The following is a 12,628-nucleotide window of genomic DNA, read 5'->3' as shown; positions in this document are numbered from 1 at the left end:
TGATTAAGATCTCTTTTTTGTTGAACTTGTTTTACTGATCATTTATATACAGTTTTCCTCTGTACTTTTTGTTTTTTTTGTTTAAAATGCAAACAAATAGCCAATAACACATTTCAAGACCAATATAGCGCTAACAGGGGGTTGAATGACAATTTGGCTATGTTAATTTTGTCCTGCTGATCTATTCTCTTTTTTATATTGTTTAAGTATGCAAAAATTTAGTAAAAGAATATTTAAGGACAAAAAATCCTATGTGAATTAGACTGACAATTTCTGTAAAATATATATGTACAAATCTTGTCCTGCTATTATTTTTTTTTGCTTTGAATATCTCTTCTTAAAAGCACTATTTCAAATTCCTTTTGATTATTTTTTACTTTGATGCAATAATCTCAATCAAAACCTTGTTTTTGTTTGTTAAAAAGGGTCATGGTAAATATTGCAGAAGTATCATTTAAATATTTCTATTGGTTCCATTTCTGTAAGTACTGACAATTCCATTTCCCGTAGAAAATCCCTTTGCAGAAAAAAACTGTGACTCTTTTACTATGAAGTTTTGTGAAAAATCATATCCTAAAATAGATAGTTGATATGCACTATTATATTATCAAAAGGTCAAAACATAGAGCTGTGCGGCATATTTCAACATTTCTATGCCCTGTACTTGTTAGAGTTTAAACTTATACTTAAATTTTGAACGACCACTTTTCGCCTACTTCAGAATTCATATTTCACCGCAATAGTATGTTTTTATATCAGTCCAAAGTTATGTCTATATGAGATGAAACATAGAGATCATATCTGGGGACCAGTATGTCAACAAATCAAATTATCTATGAATATTATATATCTCCCGAAAAAAGGCTATGTTTGAGAAATAGCTGTTGTTACAAAGTGCAACCTAAATAGTTTGTGTATATAAAGAATGGAAAAAAAACAATAACACTGAATGTCATTTTATTTTTATTTTTCAATGTAACATTATCACATTTATACAAAATAACATTTCAGTGTCCCTCATAATTCATAATAGAAATAGCTGGGACAAAGTCTGCTGGCCAAGTAGGCCTTTTTATCCATGGCTTCGTTTATAAACTAAATGTTCTGCTGTTGTCTGGTTACTGTCAGCTTAATGGCTGTACTGGCATTGTCATGGTTAATATCTATAAATAGAATGAAGATTATTAAAATAATGTTTTAAAATCATGGACTGCATGGTTTATCAGGAACATTCAAATATAGGCGAAAACAAAAGCTTATTTAAATTACTAATTTCAAAAGTTAGGAAAAGGGGGGGGGGGGGCAATTTTCAGCAATTCCATGTTTTAAACAGTTTCATAAATTTAAACTTGGTCTGTGAAGTTTTGATTATAGAATCATTATTCAAATTGGGTGACATTTTTTGCAAATTTTGGTAAAAAAATTTGTAAGTCTTGAAAATTGTAAAACCAGACCAAAACATTTTTTTAATACTATAAACAATTAAAATATATGTGCTATTTATCTGTGAGTTTTCATAAATAGGGATTGAAAACTGCAGGAGGGTTGAATTATACAAATTGTGTACCTTCTTTTGAAAATTTTTCCAAAAAATTGTTTATTTCTACAGTCTTATTATTACGAACAACTTCAGAATTATGAAACTTGTCTGTGAGGCTTCAAAGATTAAAGGAGGAACTTATTTCACAAACTAGATGTGTCAAAGCAACACAAATGGCCCCGTCCAAAAAAGTAAAAAAATGTGCAATTTCAATATAAACACATGGGGACACAAACATGACGGTAGTCTCACATATAAAAAAATCAGCTCAAAATCTGGAGGGGAATAGAGAAAAAATCTTTATAACTGTGATTTTCAATAATTTCTCAAAGTCCAAAGCCCGTAATTTCAGGGAAAATAAGCGGAGCGGAACAAAACTTAAGCTTGACCTATAACTCATCATGGTCAACTCACATACCAAAAATCAGCCCAATATCTGAAGGCGTTTAGAAAAAAAGTCTGTATAACTGGGATTTTCAACAATTTCTTAAAGTCCAAAGCCCGTAATTTCGGCAAAATTTAGTGGAGCGGAACGAAACTTAAACTTGATCTGTAACTCCTCCTAGTTAACTCACATCCCAAAAATCAGCTCAATAACTGAAGGCGTTTAGAAAAAAAGACCGTATAACTGATTTTCAACAATTTCTCAAAGTCCAAAGCCTGTAATTTCGGCAAAAAGTTAGTGGAGCGGAATGACACTTAAACTTGATCTGTAACTCATCATGGTTAACTCACATACCAAAAATCAGCCCAATATATGAAGGCGTTTCGAAAAAAAATCTGTATAATGGTTTGTTGCGGAATGACGGAATGACGGAATTACGGAAAGACGGAATCTCGGACAAGGGTAAAACTATATGGCACCAACAACTACGTTGCGGGGCCATAAAAAGATAACTGCCTAAAAGCCAAACCAGCTCTAATCAACATAACATAGGAAGCAGAAGTTTCACTAATACATCTACCTGACATGATTTCAGAATCAAGAGAAAGAGTGGGAAAAAAACATAGATTTATTATGAAAGTATGATTCAATGAGGATGAATTTACAAAAGTTAACTTTGAAGTCATAATATATAGTGTTAATTTCGCTCTCAGTTAAACTAGATTTTGTTTTTTTGTAAAGTTAAATTGCTGTATCAACTAATTGCTCTCAGTTAAACTAGATTTTGTTTGTTTGTAAAGTTAAATTGCTGTATCAGTGTTGGGTACCCATTGATTCCCTTTACACATGCCCAATACTTACTCTAGTTTTCTTATTAAATTGAGCCCCACATTCTTCCTGAATCAGGTTGTAAGGTAGGTATATATCTAGGTAATATACATTAGATCTGGTCTGTAGGAGGATTCTATCCTCTCCTATATCTAACTCTAATGAGGTGGTTAATTTCTGAAATATAATAATTTTTTAATGCATCTGGAAATTATTACTTTTACTTCAAAAAAGAATCTACTAATTGAGTTGGGGTTAAATAAGTGAGCAACTGTATATTTTTTTAATCTGGATTTACAATGTAAAAACATCATCTTAAAAATAACAAGAAAACCAATGTTGTTCCAATGAACCAATTTTTAATATCAGTCTGAATTTTTTTATTAAAATATGTCAAATCTGAGATTTTCCAGAATATTGCTACTTTTACAGAAACTATTGTACATGATTTATAATTTATACTCACAACTTTTGGAAGATTGATTTCTGCTACTAAAAATTCTGGATGACCAACTGGAGGCTCTTGTATTATTCTAAACAGTGGCTCCTCTCCCCTAAAACAAACAACACATATACATATATATAGGAATATTTCAAGGAAATCTTTTTTTCTAAAAATGGCAGTATTAGATTACTATTAGAAAACAAGTTCTATCAATTTCTTAAGTTTTTTAGTCAGCTTCTTATTAAAAAAACTTCAATCAAATAAACAAATATTTTGACCCATATATGACATTTGTTTGGGTCAAATGTTATGCTTTCCTTTCAAAAAAAGATGTGCCAAACAAATATATTTTTTTAGGCTATAATATGTAGAGTACCTTGCTCTCAGTTCTTCTTTTGTTGGTGGCTTTTTCTCTACTTCTTGTATAAGAGGATTACCAATATTACCATGTGGTGATCTGTAAAATAAACACTTATACTTAATTAATAGGCTATTTGACAATTCCCGTTTTTGACCCTGTAATTAGAGATCCCTTTTTTAGTTGTCTCCCTTATGAAGGACATTAATTATTATTTACAATGGAGAGCTAGCAAAAAGGGCTAAGGAGTAGGGGCAATAAGGCCCTTATTTGGCCCAAAAATTACTGTAAATTTAAAAGTTATCATATATTTTCTTAATTTACTAAAACCTTGACTTAGGTACGAGGTATTCAGAAAAACAAAACACATTTGACATTGAACAAGTTACCATGGCAACAAATCATGACTTAATTTGCATATTTTGTAAAATTTATTGATTTTTCCTGTTTTTCATCACATTTTTAAGTATATCTTAGATTAAAAAAGTATGTGCGCACCCTTTATATTTAGTGAGATTATGTCAATAGTTTTTATAAAGCTTCTGTTAAATTATTTCGTTGTTTCTTGGCAGCGCACATTGTTTCCACAATGGAAATAAAGATAGAAAACTGCATAAATTCTGTATTTTTCATCGTTTTTGTGAAAACAGTACATATTAAGACGCTATTGAGACGTCATCAGATAAAAATCTTTATGTTTTTCATTTATATTTCTTGACCCTTTGCATTTCTAAACATTATGTGCCAATTTGAAATAGTTATCAAACCTTCTATTTTCTTGGGCCAAAACCAGGCCTTAATATCCCTACTCCTTTACCTGTTCGTAATGTGAGTAATCTTTAAGGTTTTCAAATCTTATAATTACATTAATTTGTTGTTTAGCTAAATACTTTTGACATCTGAAACTATTTTTCATGAAAAATTAGTTAAACCGCCAATACATCACATTGAATTCATCATGCTTTGCATTGCCAAAAGCAAATTTTGTCCGGTATTGAACCAGTCTATGATTGACAAAGGGAAGTAATTTGTTTAAAAAGTGTGTAATAACAGAATCAAATCAGTAATTGGCAAATGGACTATTCAGATTACAAAGTAAAGATGGCAATAACTACTCCAATACAATGTTTATTGGTTTTGCTCACAGCCACTATTTTTATATTTGCAAGGCCTCCTGGATTGCACCTATTGTTTCATATTCTCAATCATGCTTTGTTGACTCTATTTTTAGTTTTGCAACTAAGAGAAAGTTTCCCTGCAATTTTAGCAGCAAATTACTAAAACTGTATGCAAGAAAAATTTAACAGCTATTTAAGGAAATTTAAGAGACACTTTTACAAAAGCAGCTTCACCTGTACACAAACATTTAAACAAAATATTTCCTACATTCCCAAAACTTATTGTATCAATTTGGCCATAAAGCTACAAATATCAAATTGCACTAGTGAGCACTGAAATGTAAAGATTGCTTTCATTTTGCAATTTTGTGATTTATCATAAAACATTGAATTTTTCTTTGCTAGGCAAATTATAAATTTGAGTTGGAGTTATCTTCTTTAGTTCATGATTGTATATTCATAGTTGAGTCTTTTCTTATAACAGATTCATACACCATGGATTACTTTTGTAACTTTCAACAAAGTAAAGTTTTCTTGACAAGTGTGGTTATTTTAATACACATCATATTGTACCTTGAATATGTAAATATAAAATACCATCAATAAATTGCATAAAATTGACTGTATATATGATCTAAATTCTAAATAATGATCACATCACTGCACCATTTTGTTTGAGATTAACTTTGGAAGATTTAGATTTCAAGTCAGTAGTGAAGTGTTTTGGGTGGCAGTTCATGCATCTTAACACAAAAATGAATTCACACAAATTTGTTTTCATTATTTATTGCTTTGAAATTAAGTAAAACAGCTGGTACACACTAAAATCTTGAAATACTATTTTTTCTGTGTCATTTAACAACATACCCATATTCATCCATATCCATGATAACTGGTTTAGACTGCTTTCTCACATTATGTTCCTGTAAAGTGCCAATTGATTTTCTGTTCTTTAAAATAATCCATTCTTAAAATAGACAAGAAAACAAACATGCAATACCTCCTTCTTCTTTTTCACCAATGTCGTAAGACCTAATTAATTAACTTAAATGGGCAACAATTTGCTCTTTCACCCTCTCAGATATTTCTTATTCAATTCATTATACTGAATTTTTCATTATCATTGACGTTCAAACTTTATATTGAAAGAAATAAACTATGACCTATTGTACAAAACAACCCCCTGTATAAGATAAAGTGTTAAAGGTAATAGAATAATCATTGAGCGATGGAATAGTGTAAATTATCTCTGTTGAAAAAAACAATCACAAACTTACATTTTAACATGAAGTATAATAAAAAAAATGTATTTATTCAACAATATGTAAAATTAAAATAATCAGCAAAAAAGATGTCAGAGACAGATCTAAGAATTTATTAGACTTTACAGCTGATCATTTCAGATGCTGATCAAAGTGGATGTCCTTCTGTTAGGTAGTTCTTTAAAGAGTATGAAAATATTTGTTTGACATACAAACAGAAGGATGAACTGAAAGCTGTAAGGACAAGGTGATAGTAAAAATACTGTTTAATGAGTAGATTTTTTTCTGACATAATAACAAACATTGTGATGTGACAATACTTAAACAGGTGTTATATTTACTTTTTAGAATAGTAAGTGATTATATTGCAGTTTAGAACCACTAACAGAATAATTTGCTGTAAAGTTTTAGTTCATTTTATGTTGTGTCATAGTAATGTCTGTATACATTTACTACTGTTAACATACCAAATTGCTTTCTGGAAATCTATGACACAGTCACACTGCACTCATGATTGAGGGACACTTGACTTATTGACCTCACGATGGAATCACATTTGCACTTTATCATTAGACCTTCTCCCTTTTCCCCCTGACATTAACTGATTATGGGTGACTGTGATGTAAAGCATGGTAGAGAAATAACGATAAGTTTTGTTTTTTAAACAACAAATCATCAATATCCAAGGACAACCAGCACTTACTTCTGTCAATTGTTGTTTTGAATTTGTCTTCTATACCCTCCATTGATACACTTAAGAAAAAAGCCTTGAACACTTCACTGGTCTTCATTTTTTCTAAGAATTGTGTGTGGACAACAATATCATATACAGTACACCCACTACCACTCTTGTCTGTCTCAGCATGAGGCTCTCCTAAACTCATCGGAACTCGGAAACTAAACGGATCATCTGAGTCCAACAGCTTTAATAAATCATCTTCTGTGATGTCTCTTGGCTGAGGAACCTTTTGATTAAATAAATATTGTAGTATTTACAATGAAATATCAATTTGATATAAATAAAACCTACGAAAAAATAACAATAACTTGATTGACTACTCATATGTCATATAAACTCAAATGAGAATATTGATTCTATTATTTTATCTATTGCATGATTTACAAAATTTTGCTGCTTAAGTAAAATTTATTTTTTAAATAATGGACCTGAATAAAGGGTGATATTAAGTTTACATTAATGTAAAATATGTCAAGACTGTCACAGGATAAAGAATTTCTTGAGCTTGTACTTTACCTGTGTTAACATCAGCAACTTTGGTGATGTCTTCATGGAAGCTTATTAGTTGTAAGTAAAAGTTATGGCTGAACAGATGTATTTACAAAATGTACATATCTTAGCACTAAATTGCCACAGTTTTTATCTCTACGAAAGCAACACAAATACAAAAAAGGTTTTGTTTGAGCAACATTATCAGTGGTACATGTGGAGAAAGAACTTCTAACCCTTCCACAGAACCTGAGTCTACCCTGGTGAGGTTTATGTTGCTCAGATAAGTTGTAAGATATTGATGTTTTATTATTGTTTGTACAATCCTTGTTTTTGTTTTTTGCCAGGGTGTTGTTTGTTTTTATTGGATTTATGATTTTCCATTGGCCCTTAGTATCTTCTTTCTATTCTTTATTCATACAGTCTTTTGACAAATATCAAATATCTAAAAAAAATCTTAACATTTGACTTTATAATTTTGATAAATAATTAATGTTATCTCATTATACAAATATTCAGAAATTTGTTACACAGTGTACATTGATCCTTATTCGAAATATATCATAGAAAGAAAAAAATAAGTGTCATAAAAAAATCAGGATAAAATTGGTAACATGGTGTGTAATGACCTAATAGAAAATTTATCATAGAATAAAACAATAAATAAGTGATGTGATAACAAAATCAGGATAATGAGTTAGACAGTGTGCAATTGCCCTAATAAGGGTGAGGCCTTCACTTGATATGAATTTTATCAACCTGATTCCCATATAAGGACAATTGCACACTATGTAACTAATATTATCTCATTACATAAAAATAAATGATAAGAATTACGCATTAGTTTTTCAATGAAAAATTGAGCTTAAAAAGATACTTCACCCTGATAACATCATTAATCATTTTGACTTACATTATCACAATGGCAAACATTGATGAAGATTTTCTGTCCAGAGTCATTCTTTGTTTTGACACAAAAACCTGGAAAATTATATAAAACAAGATATAAATGTATGCATACAGAAATCTATATCACAAAAGATATATATTTGCATAATTAAAGCCAACCCCTTTTAATGTGGTTTGTAATAATTATAGATTATTTTTTATAATCTCAACGAGATTAATTTTCTCAATTGAGCCAATACGGTGAAAGAGCAAAATTAATCCAGTTGCAATGACCAATGAAAATCTGTTTATCGCTATTTTACATATGATGACGTTGTTTATTTCATTGACAACTGGCACGTGCACCCTTAGTTTCTAGCAATAATTTTTCATATCACTCTACTGTGCTGAGAAAGGAAATGATCAGTCAGTAAGATCAAAGGAAAATTTCATAAAATAGCGATAATTGTACATCTTTTATTTTGAATTTTTTTATACAAAATAGCTTTCAAAGGATTTTTAAAGATTCTTCTTACATGTATGTATTATTTTTACACCAATATCCTAGGTTATGAGTCGGGGTATGGTGCCAGGAAACATGTTTACCTCCACCACACTCTGTACATGTATGTGCTTGTTCCAAGTCACTACCTGTAATTCAGTGCTTATTTTTTGTTGCAGTATATCACATTTGTTTTTTGTTTTGTACATAAATCAGGCATTTAGTTTATTTGTTTGAATTATTTTACATATGTCAATTTGTTTTTTTTATAGCTCAATAGGAGATATATGGGGTTTGCTCATCATTGAAGGCTGTATGGAGAGGATAGATATTAACTTCAATGTCATTTGGTCTCCGGTGGTTAGTTGTTCCAATGGCAATCATACCACATCCTCTTATTTATATCTTAGCCTGGGTATTATATTTTCTGTTGTTTAGAAAAAAAATTAATATATAAGAGCTCAAAAGAGACACAAACAGAAAAAAATTAAAGTAAAATAGAGATTTTTTTTTAATTTGCTTAAATTTTCTCTTTCACGTTTTTTTTTAATTTTTTAACGAGAAATTAGGTCTAAGCATGCTCGTTTTTGCACTTTTTTTGTCGTAAAAAAAGTTGGATAAAAATTTGTACAAAATGTTCACTTTTTTAGTCAAGTCACATTTAGATATTTCTTTGTCCACCACATTACTATAGTTTGCTTAAAGATTATCAAACTTTTACATGACATACTATGGTCAGAGTATTCTGCAAAACGCAATGTCCTTATTACTTACAAGATTTACTGTAACTTAATCATTAAATGCATAAAAAGAAGCTTTGAGTGTCTAATATTTTTTTAATAATATTCAGATATCTTATAAAATAACCATGATAACTGTATTACCAGGTGAGGGTACAACTGTTACATAAGGAACTCCACCATAAGAAGGTCCAGTTTCACTTTCTTCTTTATTCTGAAATAATAACATGTAGCATGTAGATACTTTTTGTACTTGTTTATAGAAGAATTTCATCAATACATTGTAATCAAATGCATGCGAGCACTGAAGGGTAATGACTGCTTTTATTTTGTAGTGTAAACTTAAAATCAAACACTGCCTTATTTTCAACAATTGAACACATTTATGCAATATTTTGAATAGGAATTATCTTCCTTTGCCCTTAAATAGAACCTCAGATACATTTTGTGTATACAAAATACCCCAAGGACTATTCACACAAACTGTGTCTCAAACTGTTCAATGGTTTCAGTAAAGAGTTTTGAAAAATTAAAACCCATGAAAGACATTACAGTGGCAACAACTCCAAAATTGGTTGTATGAACTGAAATGTTCATAGGCAGGTAGATCTTGTCTTGCTTATCAGCATACATGTATCAAATCTATGACATCCATGTATTTATAAACTAGAAAGCTAAAAAAAAAAACAGTAATTTTAGAGCATATACATGTATATACTGTTTATAATTAAAAACTGTCTAATGTCCACAATGCTACAACAATACAAGAAAATACTAAGGAAATCAATATAAAACAAGAATGTGTCCCAAGTACACGGATGCCCAACTCGCACTATCATTTTCTATGTGCAGTGGACCGTTACATTGGGGTCAAAACTTTAATTTGGAATTAAAATTAGAAAGATCATATCATAGGGAACAAGTGTACTAAGTTTCAAGTTGATTAGACTTCAACTTCTTCAAAAACTACCTTGACCAAAAACTTTAACCTGAAGCGGACAGACGAACGGACGCACAGATGGACAGACGGACGAACGGAGGCACAGACCAGAAAACATAATGCCTCTCTACTATCGTAGGTGGGGCATAAAAAGACAAAGGGGCTATAGCCTATTGGCTAGCTCTCTTCCTATTTCCTAAAACATTTACCTTTTGAAATTGTGCATGGTTCTTTAATAACAAGCAGAAAACTTACTGTATCTAAAATCAACTTGTTCAAAAATGCATTTGCAGCGTCTTCATCTGTCATCTCGGGATTTAACATTTTTTATTTTATTTCAGTCCTGCAATATACATTATACATGAAATGCACACAATGCACGTTAAACTTCTACATAATTATGAAACAGGAATAAAAAATTTAATTTAAACATTACCCTTTATCCTTACAATACCAAGATTGACTATGCATGATTAAAATTTAAATATGAAGGCATAACAAAATGGGAAACATGACTGAAAATAGGGGGATGCATTGAATTTTTATTGGAATTGTTTTACAATTTGACGCTTGTAATTTTTCTGGAAACATTACAGTACAGTTCCTGGAATGTGTTGGCAGACTTTTGCAGCCATCAGATTATTCTGCCACTTTTTGTTAAACAAAATTGTACATATTTGCTTCATTTATTTTGGTTCTTTAAAGTTATGAAAAATTATTTGCCCTGAAACGTCACCATGATCACAGCACTATCTCACGGAGTGCTCTAACTATGAAGATCAAAGAGAAGTTATGTACCACCAAGTATCAAAAGAACTAGAAATATGCAACATCAACATAGGGCTTAGGCACCATACCATACTTGCAAGACTTGATTATGAAAGTACAGATGAGTTTAAATGGAAGTCAGAAGTTGTTTCACATATTGCAAACAAGACGATTTGACACATCAGAAGATCCTCAGCCTCAATCATAAACAGTAAAAAAAATATTAAAGTACTTGGAGAAAATAAAAATAACACAGAGAAAGTTCCACATAGTGTATAAGATGTACCAATTACAACAGTTTGAGGATTCGTAATTATTAACAAAAACAAATGCTGATTTTTCATTGAACCTTTGGTTATCTTGTTCCAAATTGTGTATTTCAATATAATAAAATTGAGAATAGAAATGGGGAATATGTAAACGAGACAACAACCAGACTTAAGACCAGTTAACAGCTGAAAGCCACCAATGGGTCTTCAACGCAGCGAGAAATTTCCTCCCTTGGACTCCTGTGGGCCTAATCTAGCCCCTCAATAAATAAGTGTACTAGTTCAGTGAAAACGGATATCATACTTAACTCCATAACATATAAATGAACTAAAATTAAAAAACAATACACGACTTACAAAGGCCAGAGGCTCCTGACTTTGGAAAGGTACTAAAATGTTTACATTATCTCTCTGGTCAAACAAACTATAGAATATGCAAGTGCAGCATGGGAACCTCATACCACTGAGGACATATATTGACTACAACAAGTACAAAGGAGGGCCTCTAGGTTTGTACATTGTAACTAATAACTACACTGACAAAACATGGGGATGTGTTACAACAACAAAAATAATGATTAAACTAGGATTAGAACCACTAGCTAACAGACAAAGTAACTTTCCAATCATCATGCTTAACAGGATCCAGCAAGAGCTAATGGACATTGATGCCATTACTACTTCCGCCCAAACGATTGGTGTACTAGAGGCAAACAACGTTTATACCAACTACCAGCACACCAGAGAGTATATACATTGTAAGTACTCATTCTTCCCTCAGACTATACAAGAGTTGAACCAACTCCCAACAGCTTATGAATATTTTTTATTTGGTTGTGGCTAGAACAGTTGAAGTAAGTCCAAATATTCACTAAACAGTGTACAAAATTAGATCTAAAGTTCAGATGCCAGTGATGGTGTACATGTTCTTTCGTTTGTGTTTGATTCGCATCTGAAAGAGATATATGAATGCTTTTAAACCATATGTATATTTACACAGCAGTCTTTAATATGGCTTCTTCCTTTGGACTGTCTAAACTTGTTATTTAAACCGGCTAAAGATGAAAAAGCATGGAAATTTCCTGATGTTGTCAAACAAACATAGTGTAATATCCGCAACAAAGTCGGGCGCATAATTTTACAAGTCTACTGAGATTGTGTCTTCTCGGGATCATTTAAAATACCACTATAACTTTTATAAATTTGAGTTGAAAACGCACCACAACGAATTTTAAAATTTATGCTAACTGATGTCCGAAGGTATAGTTTAATTGGCATAATCTAAAACTTCAAGTTTTTGTTAGTGAACAATTACTAAAATGGCATTTACTTGTATGGCGTTTATTACAAAGATCAG

General features: G+C 31.0%; 1 protein-coding gene across 1 annotated transcript; it reads right to left on the bottom strand.

Moving 5' to 3' along the window:
• Positions 1–950: 950 nt before the first annotated feature.
• LOC139525041 (PIH1 domain-containing protein 1-like) lies at positions 951–12,413 on the bottom strand. The gene is made up of 10 exons (XM_071320220.1): positions 12,268–12,413; positions 10,490–10,577; positions 9,439–9,508; positions 8,078–8,145; positions 6,640–6,901; positions 5,542–5,641; positions 3,575–3,655; positions 3,220–3,307; positions 2,787–2,930; positions 951–1,163 (listed from the first exon to the last, which is right to left on the bottom strand). Exons 2-10 carry the CDS (start codon positions 10,556–10,558, stop codon positions 1,125–1,127), a joined length of 921 nt encoding a protein of 306 aa, XP_071176321.1. The 5' UTR covers positions 10,559–10,577; positions 12,268–12,413; the 3' UTR covers positions 951–1,124.
• Positions 12,414–12,628: the final 215 nt, after the last annotated feature.

Source organism: Mytilus edulis, chromosome 1, assembly GCF_963676685.1.
Source record: "Mytilus edulis chromosome 1, xbMytEdul2.2, whole genome shotgun sequence".
Lineage (NCBI taxonomy): Eukaryota > Metazoa > Mollusca > Bivalvia > Mytilida > Mytilidae > Mytilus > Mytilus edulis.
This window is presented reverse-complemented; position numbering and strand designations above follow the sequence as displayed.

Coding starts and splice junctions, on each gene's coding strand:
- LOC139525041 (XM_071320220.1), bottom strand. CDS start 10,558: ATGTTAAATCCCGAGATGACAGATGAAGACGCTGCAAATGCATTTTTG. Junction 8,146..9,438: donor AACAGTTGTACCCTCACCTG/GTAATACAGTTA, acceptor ATAATTTTCCAG/GTTTTTGTGTCAAAACAAAG. Junction 3,656..5,541: donor ATGGATATGGATGAATATGG/GTATGTTGTTAA, acceptor TTTATTTTACAG/ATCACCACATGGTAATATTG.